We start from the raw sequence: 15425 nt of genomic DNA on the forward strand, positions 1-15425 counted from the left end.
TCAGCAGGGCTTCTCCATCTGCTCCCTGTTGGCTTTCTCCTTCACACACGCACACAGACACACAAAAACACCCATATTCCTGTGTTATCCGTCCCCAGGTTATAAAACGGTTAAGGATTTGGTCCCCTAGAAAAGCAGTATAACTTTAGGGTGATATTATCCAATTATTATTGTCCAATCTATACTGTGAACCAGCAAAAACACGTTTTTATCATGCATGCAATATCACTGAATGTCTCCTTTTTTAAAATTGTCTTTCATTTAAAGGTTGAAATCCATTGGCTGATTAATTTGCCTTTACTCTGTGTGATCTTCTCTTCCAAATTGATTCTTATTTCTCTGACCTTTAAATCTCGCGAGGAGAGTTAACACTGAGAGCCGAAGGCACAAACACAGCGCCTCACTGACCGGAGATCGTCAATCTACGTTTAATGTTCAACACTCTAAGTATTAGTTATGGCTCCTTGATGAAGATGACTGGACATCCACTCTGTCTCTGATGCGAATCCTCCACAGGATGTTTGGACGGGACGTGACTTCCATCTAGTGGTGGGTAGAAAGAGCACGGCCACGTATTGACGTCACTGTCGTAAAAACAACACCGTGTGGCCGCGGCATTTGACGGCAAATGTTGATTTTAGAAAAACGATGATTATGGCTGCCTCGTTGATTTGTAGCGAAACACAAAGCAGGTAAAGTAAATAGTCGTACTGAATAAGAGGGATTTGTCCATGAAGAACTAGCTTTGGAGCATCTCATTTGTCCACGGCTCGTGAATGTTGTGACTTGGTTAATGCTATTGACTATTAACAGCTGTGGGTCTCCGTTATTCCCATTTTTAGGGTGAGTTCAGTACTAAGCAGGGATGTAAAGCAGTATGGAAAGAAGTACATGTTCGACAGTAATGAAGAGACGTGTTGGAATTCCGACCAGGTAAAAGTACAGCAGTGTCCCTCGTCCACACTACTTATTGAATACAGTAAACACCACAGTCAGTTGTTACTGTAGGAAGTGAACGTGCTTAAAATGCGTTGCTTTAGACCAGAAAGAATATACACAATAATACAAGTGCACGGATACGGTGTACGTTTGCTGGAAGAGCAGAATCTAAAGTAACTAATGTTTCTGAGTCTGTGTGAAAACTAAAAACACCAAATTATGCTGTTTACTTCTTTTTTGTAACAATTGTCTCAACGAGGGCAGAGACAGTTGTTTTCATTCCTGGTTATACTGCCAATTGTTTTCTTGATCAATGGTCCTTTTAAAAAAAAAAAAAAAAAAACATATTCTGACATGGTGCAGCAGGAAATGTGTGTATTAAAAATGTTCACCTCCCACTTAGGGGAAAGTCCTGCTGTGGTGTACACCGGTTAAATATACCTTCTTTTTTTTCACAAGTCAAAATGTCTGCTGTGAAAAAAAAACCAAGTTTCTTTGACCTTATTTTTTATCTAAATATGTTTGAGGTGTATTAGGCTTCTTAAAGTATGAAGCATTAATAATGATTAACATGATAGAAGAACCTTTGCTGTAGTGCGAGACAGTAAAAAAGCAGAAAATGTTCACATTTTAGACCATAAAGCGGACAGTTTTTTTTCTTGAAAATTTGTATTCTATCAACTTAATGCGCATATCAGAGTCAGCAAGTCAATGTCATACCTTTTGTCAGGGTGAAAGTCAGTGGGTGTCACTGCAGTTCCCCGGGTCTGTGAGGGTGTCGGAGGTGAAGGTCCAATTCCAGGGAGGCTTCTCGGCCAAAACGTGCAGATTAGAAGGTAAAACCTAAGAATCGCATCACCAGCGGATTCTTCATATAAATGCTAACCGCCTCTCTACCTGTAGTGCTTCCTGTTGCAGGTGGGACAAGATGAGGCACATTATCATTTCACCTGTGCTGTCTGCAGGTTGCCTCAAAGAAGAAGACTTCACTTTGCTTAGCCATTTTTACCCAGAGGACAACAACTCTCTTCAGATATCCTTCAAAAACTCACTAAAGAGCTTTCTGCAGGAGGGCCTTTTTGTCAATTATTGTCAGTATCCAGGATAATTACCGTAATCAACCTGGTTTATTTTATACTTCAACTGTAGCTCGACCTAATATCTTATATTATACATAATTATTTGTTACTTATCACGCAGGCGGCAAACTATTTATAGGGTTTTATAGAATTAATCTTTTCGTCATAGTTTGTAGCCATTCATGTGGGCTATGGGTAATCTCGAAGGTAAGCTAACTTATTGCACCTGGCATTGACATTCCATCGTGATTTTGAACAGTAAATGTAAAAATTAAACGTTGTTTTAATGCATGATGTTTCGCAGGAACACATGTCGCTCTAAAAACACAATGGGCTTCCTGTCGCTGCCCGAGGTGGCTCTCAATAAGCATTAGACAATATATTCCTGGACATGTTTTTCAGTATTGCAATTCTTATCTTGTTCTTAACCCCACACCCACAGCTTTCCCATACAGGAGGCCCCTGCAGTGGACAAAGTAAAAATAATGTTTGAGAATAGTGCTGACTTTTTTGGGAGAATAATTGTTTATTCTTTGGATCTCTTGGGGGAAAAGGCCTCATGACCATTTATTTATTTTTTTAAAAATTCTGTCATGAGAGAGGAAATGACCTGTGGGCAAAGTAAGGGACTCGGTGTGGTGGCACTGGGGAAACATGTCATCTTCACCGCCACCTTGTGAACTGACATGAATGTGGCCTTTTTTGGTATGAGTGCATTCGGAGGGGGGGGGGTCTGTCGGGCAGTCTCGCTCCACATCACTGAAATATACGACGTTTTGAGTTTTGACTGTGGTTTTTCACGGTTCTTCTGTGATAATAAAAGCCGTTGTTCGCTGCTCTTTGAACGTGTATTGTGCCTTGGATTTCAATCGTCATTGCACTGAAAAAATACATTTTTATTAAAAACTTGTTTACTGCAATTTTTTTTTTCTTTCGCCCTTCCTCGGCCAAATAAAACAATTTTGCAGAACAACTGGCACGTTTGAATCCTTTTTCCTACAAAGATTTGACATTCATTGTAAAGCAATAAAAGTCGTACATTCAGATGGATTAAACTGTTCCTAAATGAACAAATCTAGTTTCCTATGTTAATGTCTCTACAAATGTTCCGATCTGCTCGGACTTCTTGTGACGGATGACTTCCGTCATCTGATCACAGATAACTGCTCGTGGATTTGAGATCAGCTCTGTCGGACTGTCCTTTCCGTGAATTCACGTCGATGTTCGATGCACAGTCATGTTGGTGGCTTGTAGAGTTTCAGGATATGGTCCTCCAACACTTTCTGAACTAGAAAAAAAAATTAAAACAGAAAAACTTGATTGGATGAACAGTTCTTCAAACAACAAGAGGCTAATGTAACATTTAAAAAAAATAAGGAAATCACAAATATTGAATAGATCACTTTTTTGGCACAAGAAATGTGTTACAAATGAGTATACTTCTGGGACACGGCATTCAGAGGAGACTCAAGAAGAAGTAGGTGGCTTTTGTGGACAAAAACTACATGAAGATGTCAAAAGAGGACATAAGGAGGACTTGGTTTCAGCTCTATAATGGACTGCATATTAAACCAAACAGCTGTGAGTGAAGGCAATTAAAGACACCAGTATGGAACAAAATAAAATCACAAAAAGATAAAACAACCGTACAATTTTATAGGTAAGCCACAGTCTCTCCAAGCAAAGCTATTTGAGAAAGCAATGCAGCAATTTCTATCCATTTTCTACACCCGCTTAATCCAACTCGGGGTCACCGGGTGGTGCTGGAGCCTTTCCCAGCTTCCACTGGGCGAGACGCAGGGTCCCCCAGTCCATCACGGGGCAGCAGTTTATATGTGACAAAATAAAGCAGATGCAAGGAAAGGAGCTCCGTACCAGCGTGACCACAGAGTGAAGGTTCTTTTATGCTAAGGGAATGCTTCGCTGCTTCTGGTACAAAAATGATTTACCGAATATGAGAAATCTGAATTAGAAGACAGCCGAGGCATTTTATAGCGATCGTCTTTTAACAGGACAAAGCACACATAAAACGGAAAAAAGCGCGGGGAAAAAAAAAAGAATATGATAGTAAAGGATGAAAAGAAGTCCTAACCCACTGAAAACTATTGGAAAGAGCTGAAATGTACCACTTCAGAAATGATTCCTGCAAGTTTGATAAACTACCACAAACCCCGCTTGCACCAAGCTTCCTGATGGCCAAATAAAAATTTTAGTCATGTCATCACTGCCGAAGTTTATATGTCCAAATTCTAGTAAAAGTTGCCAAGAATTTTACCTGAGGTAAAATATCTACATACAATTCAGGGCAGCCAATCATTCTAATCAGGATCTATATCAACTAGAGCAACATCATACATACTTTTTTTGTGTCCCAGGGCGACGGCTAAGGCCATTGGACTATACCCAGAATCTGACTCGATGGTCATATCTGCTCCTTTTGCTGAAAGAAAGCACCATAACGGGAATGAAAGCAGTTAAACAGAATTCCCTTAAATGTATCATGACTAATAGATATTCGGCGTACCCAGTAGTGCCTCTACACATTTGACGTGGTTGCCGCGTACGGCATAAAGAAGAGGAGTTCCACCATTCTGAGAGCAAAACAGGACATGTTCTTTTTCAATTGAAACAACCAAACAAAAAAAAAAGCTAAACTGTTGTTATATTTAAACTTATAATGGAAGCTTTCGCTTTTAATTTTCAAAGCATTTATGGTGGCCAGTCATAAAGGCGCAACTATACCCAGTCATAGGTGTTAATGTCCACTCCATGTCTGAGAAGAGACTCAACAATGTCCACGTAACCCCCAGAGCTGGCCAGTGTCAGGGCACTTTCTCGCTCCCGTGCAATTGCTTTGGGGTCTGCACCCTGAAACACAGATCACACGAGCTTCAGTAAAAAAAACAAGTGTACTCTCTGTGTCCTGTGTCCTCACAGCATGTATGTCTTTCTTCTTTCTAACCTTTTCCAAGAGCAAGTCCACCACTGCTTTCTCCCCAAACGCCGCTGCCCACATGAGAGGAGTAAAGCCTCGTTCGTCCTGGCTGCTGAGCAGAGAACAGTCTGCGAGAGGAAACACGATGCGGTCAATCTGCAGGAATTTGAAATATCTCCGTAAGTTGTCTCTGTAAAAATGCATGTTCTTCCACTTTCTCACCTTTACTCAGGTGCGCAGCCACTTGTGAAACCTCCCCCTGGGCCGCCAACTGATGTATGGACAGAACTGATGGGGATTCAAATATAATCATTTCCAATGGCCAAGACAGTGAAAACGCATGTCTCAATGCCGGAGCTTCCTTGCCAGAAAGATACTCACCGTCCAATGTTGCCGGCCTCACTGTAACCTCATTCCCACGCTGCTTGTTGGTCAGAGTGGTGGAGTGTTTGAACAAATCATCTTCATCCACATCCATGTTCTCTGGAGGCACTAGTGAAATCAGATGAAACAGCCATGTCAGCAAATGTAATGTACGTGATGCATCTAATTATTACAAGACTGTAAACAGGTGACTTCAGGTGTGACACAGAGATGGCTAACATCTCAGGTAAGCGACCACAGATTGGAGACTTGGATGAAAAAGATACAATACCACTGGTCTTCTCGTGTCTTGAATCGGAGGAACATCCATTAGCGTTGGATGGCTGAATCTGTTGGCCATCTGCTACCTCTTCATCACCTCTGGTCTCCATGATAACTGCAATTAAAAACTATATAAGATCCTGACGCCAAGATAGTGATGACCACATTAGTTTAGACAGCAAAATTTTCCACTCACCACATCCAGCCTCACAGTCGCGCTAACTTCCTTTTAGGAAAACTGAAAGTAAAATTTTTCAGCTCACACAATGGATCTTGCTTGTCTCCCAAGTGCGCCGGTAGTCCATTTCACGTCATTCAGTTCCTAAGCTACTTAATGAAACAATTATTTCAACAAAGACAATGGAAACGCGTTTGAGTCGGGAGCCTGTGTAACCCACCACGGCATCTGGCACGATCTTTTTGAAGGAAGAACTGTTTATTTTTCGTAATCGATATTTCTGTCCGGAATGCTTTCGTGTGACACACGGCAACAATAATACGGAAAAAGAAGGAGTCAGGTGACCATATTTGTTCTGACTGTAGGGGGGAACATATGAGTTTTACGTTATGGAGGATCAGGAAATGCAGCTGAAAGTTCGACGAGGTAAACACTAGCAATATGAATTTGTATCCAACTCACTGACACATTGTAACGTTTCAGCCAGCGCTGAGCTAATGCTATGTGCCGTTTGTCTATACAGCCTTCAAATGTCTTCAAATGGGTGTCTCTCATTTTTTTCCCCTGACACAAGCATTTTTCTGCAATTGTATGTGCTTATTTGATTTTACAGTTAGTGACAAATTCACGGAGAGTATGTACGTCCTGGCTAACGAGCCCTCAGTGGCTCTCTACAGACTGCAGGAGCACGTGAGGAGGTCGCTGCCTGAGCTGGTGCAACACAAGGTAAACTCATTCTGTGGCAACTTACAGACGATCGAAGCATTAAAGGAATATTCAGTCAATCTAAAACAGGAAAGTCAATATTTAGGAACAAATGTCTGCCTCTGATATGCCGTATCAAACATCCAGGGGGGTTATTTACGTTTTCATATCTCTAAATAAATAGATTGATAAAATTAGAAAAGATTCCACGCAATACATTGCTCTGAGACATTCAGTCTATCAGAGTACAGAGCTCGTCTTTTCATCTGTACGACCCTCCCCTTAAAATAGTAACGACAGACTGAAGGAGGAGACAGGAGAGAGGAGTCCCAAGGCAACAACAAGCATTCAACCAGCTGAGAGTTGTGATTGGTAACATATGGTCGTACTCCTGTGTTTTGGAGTGGTAAAGTGCTCCTTTTCATTTTTGGGATGCAAATGTCCCCCCAAAACCCCAACTGAAGGGCTGGATTGCAAGTACTTCTTGATGCCTTAAAGGGAAACTCTAATTCTGTAAAACAAAGCGGGAGGGCATTTGGGAAGAACTGGAACTGGGCTTTAGCAATCTGCTCAAATTGTTTAGCTGAGATTGAGTTCTGGCTCACATGCAGGAGGGCACACAAAGAGAGACAGAAAAGCACAACCTTCACAGGTCTGTTGACCAACTCCAGCAGTTGTTACATAATAACTGATCTGTTTTCCTTAATATGACACATTTCAAAGTCGTTGACATGGAAGAAAACTTCTCGTGGCCTTAAAACAGTTTGTGTATGACTACCCTTTTTTCCTCATTCAGTGTGAGTGGTTCTCTGCTAGTCTGGCCCTGTTTACATCGCATGCTTAAACAGCTGCTCCGGTACCAACTGCTATACGCTGCTAACTTCTTCTCCCAGTTTGCCAGCTTCTCAGTTCATCAGTACCTCACTGCAGAAAGATGCAAAATGGCTGATCTAACCCACATGTAGTCAGGATTTCTAATGTCTAACTTTTTCTAAGATGCACTGAATGCAGCACTTTTAAATTGAGATGAATGCATTGTTGTTTTTGTTGGCTTTTCTGTCGTAAAAAGGAATGTCTAAAGAAGAATTTAAGAAAATTGGATCAAACGACAGATTGTTTTTGTTTTTGTTAATGGTAACTCAAGTAAAATTAGTTTTTTTTAAGCTCTTACGTTTTGTTCACAGTTTGCATTTAATGTAGCACAGCTGAACATGACTTGACTTCAGTTTAGTTCTCTTTTCCTGTCGTTTGTGGAACATGCTTAATCCTGAGGGTTACAAGCTGAACAACTTAATTTTCTGTCATTCTTCACACAGACCGACATGCAGAGCTGGGAGGAACAAAGTCAAGGAGCCATTTACAGTGTAGAGTATGCATGCAGGTGAGATGATTCATACATTAGATATTCATGTCTGCACAAACCCAGCAGCTCTTTGCCCTATCTGTTAACGTGTGCGTTTATCTGCTGGTTTTTGCAGTGCCGTGAAGAGCATGACAAACAGCAGTCTGTATTTCAAAAACATCGACAGCCTTCTCCGCCAAGCCATCAGCATGAAGGAGCAGATTAGTAACTCTCAAGGACGCAGGTAGGAGGTAACGAGCATATTCACTGAGGTGCACTGATGGTCAAAGTGTGGTGACACATAAGACTTTAAGATTGATTAAGATGATAATAATATTACCATAGAACAGCCTCAAGGATGTTTTGTTTTTTTAATCTTCGCATCAGTGTCATTATTTGTCGAATCAACAGGCCTTAGCATCGCATTCGACTGGCCCTTGTTTCCTTTAGTGTCGAAAGGGTTCATCCAACTCATCTTATCCACGTATGACACATCCTTATGACTGCCTTCAAATGAAATTCATCCTAAGTCACTGGAATATGACCCAATCCTTCAAATTATTACATGTTTTCTTTCCTCAAGTGTCAAGGTCATTTCTTTGCTGTCAAATTATGGCCTACGTCTCCACTTCAGTCACTTGGAGGGAGAGTTGGTCGTCACTGGAGTAACCCTAAACCATGTATATGCTGTCTATGCTCAAAAGGAAAGGAACTGTAGAATATGACTTTCTGACCCAATCACTCAACCATGAAGACATGGTTGACATGTATTAAAGATCCCCGTGCTGCTTCTTTTATTGTCATATATTCAGGGACAGTGCCTGGACTTCCCTTTCTTCCACCACCTTTTGTTTTAATTTGTTGCATCATCACCCTCTTTACCCTGTCTCTTTTTTGTTGTTTATTTTTAATTTTCAAAATAAATTGCATCAGATTAGGCATGGGCCGGTTACCGGTTTCAAGGTATACCACGGTATTAAAAAGTCAAGGTTTCAAAACCACTAAAATGTTAGTTATAACGTCCCTGCGGTATGAGCGTTTAAAAAAAAAATGTGACGTCTCGTCAGAGAGAAAGTGGAGGTCCCTCACGCCATGTGCAGCTGCAGCATAGTGCCCCTCCCCCCACGCACCTCCGCTTGCTTTGACTGACAAGCAGGCAGCTCTGCAGGCTGTATGATGGCTGAAGGAGGCGAGCCCCCCGAACTTTTCCCCCCGTCTGTTTTTTTTTTTGGTTGCCTCGTAGTCGTGCACCAGTCAAAATTTGTATCTTGGCACGCTCGGAAAAAGACAAACAGGATGGACCAATTCGAATCCAGACTCAGCGAAGAAGTTTGGTACAGGCACCTGTACGACACTGCACTGAAACAATACAGTGACCACGTCAACTTCCAGAAGAGATTGGAGATTTGCAGAACTTTGAGGAATTTGCTGTCGTTTCATTCACTGGAAGTGGCTTTGAGTATTATGAAAAGCGCAATATAAAACCGATCTATTATTATCATTATTATTATTATTATTATTATTGCATCCTGAAAGTAATAAGATAAATCCCAAGTGTGCCCACTGAAGCACACTATTTCATAACTAATGGAAAAGTTTTTTTTATTTGTCTTGTTTTTAAATACAGACATTCAAAATGCACATTTTAGAGCTGTAGTCATAATACCGTGAAACTGTGATATTTTTGCCTAAGGTTATCATACCGTCAGAATCTCACACCGGCCCATGCCTACATCAGATACTATTTTAGGTTACTTTACATACAATGCCAGATCGTTCCCCCAATGATTGCAAAGCATTACTTTATATATCAATCTATTCATTGCTTTGTTGCCCTTATCCTTTCTTACCCTCCTTTTTTGTCATTGTTTCATTTTTCTTTTCCCATTGACACCTGCATGCAGATTACATGATGTGATCCCATCTCCTAGTCCCCTTGTCTCTACTCAACATGCCCCATCCACTTCCTCATGATCTGTCGTCAGAGGTGTCCAAGGTTAGTAGTTCCTCTCGACATGATAAGGCCGAAGTGCATTTGAGTGACTTTTTAAGGTAATGGGCTTTTGTGAACATGTTTTCATGTCTAACGTGAGACATTTTTTCATTCAATTACATTTCCTAGAATTTATTTAAGGTTTATGTGAAATCATTTATTTTGAACGCATAAGAAAAACACATCGGCACATTGTGGCAGAAAGCCACTATATACAGCAGAATGAAGTATTTACATAATTATAAAGAAAGCTATAAACATGCTAGATATATCCTTGGTTGGCATTGGTGTGCAGATTTAAATCAAGTTCATTAATCAAAAACACGTCAAATAAAATGATGCAATATGTTGTCCAATAATACTGCAATAATCTGAAAAATCTGGGTGTGTTTTTGCTCTCAGCCCCATGTTGTCTGTAGTCAGGATAAACTTGCTTAGTGGAAAAAGTACAAGCTAACAGTTCTACCTCTGTGCTGGGATTTTACATGTTACATCCACGTGCCGTAATCAGTCCTCTAATAATTCCTTCCTTTGACCAGGAGCTCACACGAGAGTAGAGTCTTTTGCAGAAATCCCTGACTTGCGTGCAAGAACGCTCCTCATCTCATTATTGACTCCATTCCAGGGTTTAACCTGTGCCTGCAGTAAGCCAGATTCAGTAGACAGGGTCCTGTGCATGCGGGGATAGCTGCCACCACTGCTGCAACCGTCTTTATCACTAGAGTGGCCCTGAGAGCCTTCAGCGGGGGAGTACTGCTGCTGATGCTGCTGGTGATAAGGCTCTCGCTGTCTCAGATTGCCACACGGAGGGTAGGAAATCGGATGCTGGAGGTGAGACTGACTGCGGTGAATCTGCGGTTTGTCCACACCAACCCTTAGCTCGCAGGGCCGAGAAGCAGCTGTGCTGTTGCTCCTATGGTCGTTCTGATAGAGGGTGTCGACGCGGTCGCTGTGATAGTGCTTGGCAGCACGGGAAGCTTTTACCAGAGAGTGTATTACAGCCACCAGCAGGATCAGGATCCCAGAGGAGAGTACACAGGCACTGGCAATACCCGTCTCCATCTCAAATATCAGGAGCATGAAGATGGACATCGCTGCCAAGAAAGAGGAGAGGGTGGTTGTAAAGTAGAGAATTTATGTAGACGGAAACATTAAATACTTTTTTCTCCCAACTTCAAACAATATCAGTCTGTAATGGGTAACATAACTGCAAAGTGAACACATCGTGACAGCTTATTGAGAGTTTTCTGTTTGTCTGCAGGAAAAGGACCATGGACTCAGGCATGCTGAAGGAGGGGGGAGAAAGGCACAGCTCGGGGATGTGACGTGACTTCCTGACTCGGTGGTGTTGCTTCTCAAGAATCTTGCTCTCCTACCTTTTGATTGCGGCTGAAGTGGGGTCACAGGGGTGACACCTCCCAACACAATGAAGTAACTGCGGCCAGTGACCCCCCCCCCCCTCCAGTACGAGCCACTCTGCACCAGCACTGCCAGCTTCAGCATTAAAAAAAAAAAAAAAACTTAAGTCATGGCTGTTCAAAGACTGCATTGTTCTCTTGGACTGGTTCGCTGGATTAGAGGGAAAGCGGCAGCACCGCTCTGCCTCTGTGGCTGAAATCCACTGAGCCGATGAGGTTTCAGACACTGTTTTTCTCTTTTTCTTTTAGGTTTGTTTCCACGTGTGGGAGTCGAGGCAGTGGCCTGCATGTCAGATTCCACAGCAAATGTTACAAAAATAAAAGTACAGAAAATTTGAAAAATGCCCCGTTTTTATTTAGTAATGTTTATAGTCTGTTGTTCTGACCTGCCAAATAGACGGTTACCCCCAGGCAGAAGAGTCCAATAGCCACGTGTCGTACAGCTCTGCTGTCCAAAAGGAACCAATCTGCTCTGCTGAAAGAAATTCTACATTAGTGTCCACAACACGGGTACGCTTCAACATTACTACTTCATCTCCTGTTTTTTCTTTGTTTGTTTTTTTTTAATAAAAAACCTGTGCATGTGTGGTGCAGCATAATATTTGTTTAGACAACTTCCTTATTCTGTTATTATTTCAGATCAGTTTGGTTAGCTGCTTCTAAAACGCTGGTTATTCGGTTCAAATTCCCACTTTCTTGGGGTCTCTCATCTGTCAGGGAGGGAGGTCCCGAGGTATGCCGTTGAATTTGTATACCGACGTGGGAAAGGGCCAGCAAGAGACTGTGTGCTGGGTGCATAATGAGAGGAAGACCATTGTTTAAATGGGATTCATAAGGGTTGGGAGGTGGGGGATGACCAACAACATTGCGGTGTGTGCCTTTGCTCTCTGACACATAGGGTGGCCTCCCTTTCCTGCCTCTGAGGCTATGTTTTCCTTTTACTAAACAAAATGGGTAATTTTAGCATCCAAGATAAGGCTGGGCTTCACGGAATTAACAATTAAAGATGATTGTGTGGGCAAGAGGAGAAACTAACAGAAACAACTTAAACCTTTGTTTTTTCCTTCTACTTTGGGGCAACTATTTCATTTATTGTATAACCAGAAAACAGGACCACGTGTAGTTCAGCACTACAGGGCCTCCTTACTAGGACTTGCGTTTCTGACGGGAGTCATTAAGTTAATTTGACCTCACATTGTGATGAGCTGACATCTGTTGACTGTAAAAAAAATTACTATATTGGATTACGTTACCATGTACAGGTTCTTTACAGTTATTTTTGTTAAATCTGGAGAGCTGTTTTTGGTTAAATATAATATACAAATTGCTAGACAGTGACTGACAAATCCATATTAAAATATGGGCGAATGCAACAGTGACATTTCATGTTCACCAAATGCTCGTGGCTGGAGTTAGACACCATAAACCAGGCTTCTGGTCATACCATACCAATTAGGGGTGTGGCTGAAAAACCTCACAAAGTAGTAGCAGTAATTTTGGATTTTCAGACTGTTGAATTTCTATTTCAAAACGGCATTAAAAGTCGCCTGTCTGCGCAAGGGATGTTGGAAGTTGACACGGTCATAAGGTGCGTCACTACTGGCCGCAACTACCTGTCTGAACAATTTGGGTTGCCAGTTCCGCTGCTGCTGCTGCTGCAGGTGTTCACACTGAGGCCAAAAATACCTGTCGGTGTCCTGCTCTCCTCTGCAGACCTCGGTTGAGAAGTAGCTGTGAAGGAGACACACCACCACGGAGCTCAGGTTGAGTGTGAGGGACAGCGCGGAGAGCACCGTGGAGACCGGCAGCAGGACGGCCCAGACATGAGCGGGTATGACCGAGGAGGTGGAGGGGGGGGACTCCTTCACCGCTTTCTGTTGGGACTGCTGCTGGAAAATCAAAATCACCGACAAAACTGTCATGATGGCCGACAAGATCCCCAGCAGAGACAGAACTATTAAAGACCTCTGGCTGTACTTTTGCGTCATCTTTGTCCCAAATAGTGTCCTGGTGGTTGCTCTGGTTCCAGAGGAGAGAAAACAAAACGGCTTCCGTCTCCCGGTCGGACTCTTTGAATCCAATCCTCCTGCTACCCTATAGTCCCGAAAAGTGCGCTGGCATTGCAGTTTGGATGAAAGGTTTCTCTCAGTCCTGTCAGGAATTCTTTCCTCCTCGGTATGGGTTTTAGCAGCACTTTGCCTGTTGTGGTCGAGCGCCCCGCAGCCCCGTCTGGGCATGTGATGGGTTTTAAATCCCCAGATTAAAAAGTTCGCCACAACAATGGACTTTTTCTCTGGGATCGTCGGAAACAATGCCGTGACGTGCTGGTGGGAGAGGCAGAGCTCTCCGAGTTAACACAAAACACCAGCACAGAACAAAGCACATTAAACGCTGGTCAGTGTTAGATATAGGCAATAAAAAACTAAAGGGGTTGTTTTTGGGATGTCAGATTTGCTCTAAATCATCTGCAAACATTGGCATTTATAAGTAAAAAAGTCATTTGAAAAATACCAGGCAAAGGCAGAGTTGAGTGACTTATTATAATTGCAGTGAAGCAGTCATATTCCTGAAATAATTAACTAATTGAATGGTAACCTGCCCTGGTTACGTTGGTAAAAAGAGTGCACTTACTTTATCTTTTATTTTTGATCTAGTATTTATCAATGTGTTTTAGTGATGCTGTGTAAATTGAGGACGGAACATGAGCAGAGTAGGTGCTCCTCTCCTTCAGACTGAAAAAACAGCAGCAAAAAAAAAAAGAATATGCTAACTCACACTGTAGAATACTCACAGTAAACCTGCAGTGTGTGTTTGTGCAGTGTCATTTGATATGACCAAATGTAAATGAAAAATATGTTCATTGCAAGTTGATTGCACTTAAAATTATCTTTAAAGAGAAAATGATATTTTTGTCTCTCACACTTTGTACAAAGATGCAATATTTTCAATGGCTGGTTTTGAGGTAATCAGCCTAACTAACTTCATAAGTTGCCTTGTGGTTCGTGTGCAGTTCTTGGCTGCATTTCAAAGTAATCTGAAAGAAACCTGCACGTATGTATGATAAAAGGCCCGTGTCTTCTTTTAGATTAGCCTACTTCTTATGCTGTGATATAGACAGCTATCCTCATGTAGTGATTAAAGGATTACCGTAGCTCTTTTTCAGCAGGCCATCTGATTGTCTGCTGCCTGAGAGAAAGCATATGAACTCAAAAGTTTATAAATACTTTTGATATTTATAAGACAATCGATTGATTAAAATCAGCATAAAAATCAACCGCGACCACTTAAGTGTCTGAAAAGGCAGAGAATTCTTCCTGAGCAAAATGGGGCCGTGGCAGGTGTGGATTTCAGCAAACGTTTGAGGAATTTGCAGCAGGGCTGTCTCCTTAGCTTACAGTACCCCTGTTAACTGAGAGTATCCCTTTTTATTCATTGTCCAGCTTCTAAGACTCTGAATCTTAACAAGTTGCCCAGAGAAACTTTCATCTTTTACTTCAGTTGCGTTGCAGCCATGATTTGAAATGAGTTACTGGTCCAAAATCTTGACGATTTAATTAAGCTATCGTGAATATTTAGTCACATTGCTGGGCCACACGCACCTTGACATATTTAAAGTCGCTAACTTGTGTTACAGAGACTGCGTTGTTCTGTTAGAGGTTGAGGGGTTGGTGGGGAGGTAAAGGTGTAACCCTTATTCTGTTGAGATGTAGATAAGGCTGTAGCTATAAAGGCACACAATGTGAACAATTGCTCACACACATGTACACTGACCATGGAGGCTATTTCTGAATCCGACAGCTTCACCACATGCTCTAAAAGGGTCGTGGCTGATCTTGTCGAAAGCAGAAGTGAGAAGTTTCAGGAAAATGAAAAAAAAAAAAAAAGAAAAAAAAAGGACTCTCGAAGTTCTCAAAGGCACCCTTATCTCTGCACAGCTTCTACTTCATTATATTTATCAGTAATTCTGATTAACACACAATTGGGGCTGTGTTTCCATCCTCGGCCGCTGCTCTGATGAGACTCTCAGCGTTCAGAAGAAAAGTAACAAAGAATACAACTGCACAAACACCACACCTAGGAAAGAGAGAATTTCCCCTTTGCTGCAGGTGAAGCTCGCTCTGTTTACAGATAGAGATTTACTCGTTTCTCCTTCAGTTGATGGGGGCCACACAGATGAATCCTGGAGGTAAA

At 42.0% G+C, this 15425-nt stretch overlaps 4 protein-coding genes across 8 annotated transcripts; 2 read left to right on the top strand and 2 right to left on the bottom strand.

Annotated features, from left to right (window-relative positions):
* Positions 1-588: 588 nt before the first annotated feature.
* Positions 589-2991, top strand: nr2c2ap (nuclear receptor 2C2-associated protein). 2 transcript variants are annotated; one of them, XM_075485091.1, is made up of 5 exons: positions 589-692; positions 843-933; positions 1670-1775; positions 1905-1972; positions 2455-2991. In XM_075485091.1, exons 1-5 carry the CDS (start codon positions 649-651, stop codon positions 2509-2511), a joined length of 366 nt encoding a protein of 121 aa, XP_075341206.1. In that variant the 5' UTR covers positions 589-648; the 3' UTR covers positions 2512-2991. The 2 variants fall into 2 exon arrangements, with proteins under 2 accessions (XP_075341206.1, XP_075341205.1); XM_075485090.1 differs by having other exon boundaries at positions 2459-2991.
* Positions 2894-6053, bottom strand: rfxank (regulatory factor X-associated ankyrin-containing protein). Its single transcript, XM_075485089.1, has 9 exons — positions 5795-6053; positions 5609-5713; positions 5335-5445; positions 5176-5241; positions 4981-5081; positions 4761-4886; positions 4543-4609; positions 4378-4458; positions 2894-3306 (listed from the first exon to the last, which is right to left on the bottom strand). The coding sequence occupies exons 2-9, from the start codon at positions 5706-5708 to the stop codon at positions 3254-3256; spliced, it is 705 nt and encodes a 234-aa protein (XP_075341204.1). The 5' UTR covers positions 5709-5713; positions 5795-6053; the 3' UTR covers positions 2894-3253.
* On the top strand, positions 5900-11835 carry borcs8 (BLOC-1 related complex subunit 8). 3 transcript variants are annotated; one of them, XR_012772919.1, is made up of 7 exons: positions 5910-6202; positions 6390-6502; positions 7798-7862; positions 7960-8067; positions 9728-9819; positions 11078-11280; positions 11484-11835. XR_012772919.1 is itself a non-coding variant. In XM_075485092.1 (6 exons), exons 1-5 carry the CDS (start codon positions 6166-6168, stop codon positions 9795-9797), a joined length of 393 nt encoding a protein of 130 aa, XP_075341207.1. In that variant the 5' UTR covers positions 5910-6165; the 3' UTR covers positions 9798-9819; positions 11078-11835. The 3 variants fall into 3 exon arrangements, 2 of the variants coding, with proteins under 2 accessions (XP_075341209.1, XP_075341207.1); XM_075485092.1 differs by having other exon boundaries at positions 11078-11835; XM_075485094.1 differs by lacking the exon at positions 9728-9819 and having other exon boundaries at positions 5900-6202; positions 11078-11835.
* On the bottom strand, positions 9970-13550 carry tmem221 (transmembrane protein 221). 2 transcript variants are annotated; one of them, XM_075485088.1, is made up of 3 exons: positions 12921-13550; positions 11621-11706; positions 9970-10910 (listed from the first exon to the last, which is right to left on the bottom strand). In XM_075485088.1, the coding sequence occupies exons 1-3, from the start codon at positions 13469-13471 to the stop codon at positions 10360-10362; spliced, it is 1188 nt and encodes a 395-aa protein (XP_075341203.1). In that variant the 5' UTR covers positions 13472-13550; the 3' UTR covers positions 9970-10359. The 2 variants fall into 2 exon arrangements, with proteins under 2 accessions (XP_075341203.1, XP_075341202.1); XM_075485087.1 differs by having other exon boundaries at positions 11621-11709.
* Between the last annotated feature and the right edge of the window lie 1875 nt (positions 13551-15425).

This window comes from Odontesthes bonariensis, chromosome 15, assembly GCF_027942865.1.
Source record: "Odontesthes bonariensis isolate fOdoBon6 chromosome 15, fOdoBon6.hap1, whole genome shotgun sequence".
In the NCBI taxonomy this organism is placed as follows: Eukaryota; Metazoa; Chordata; class Actinopteri; order Atheriniformes; family Atherinopsidae; genus Odontesthes; species Odontesthes bonariensis.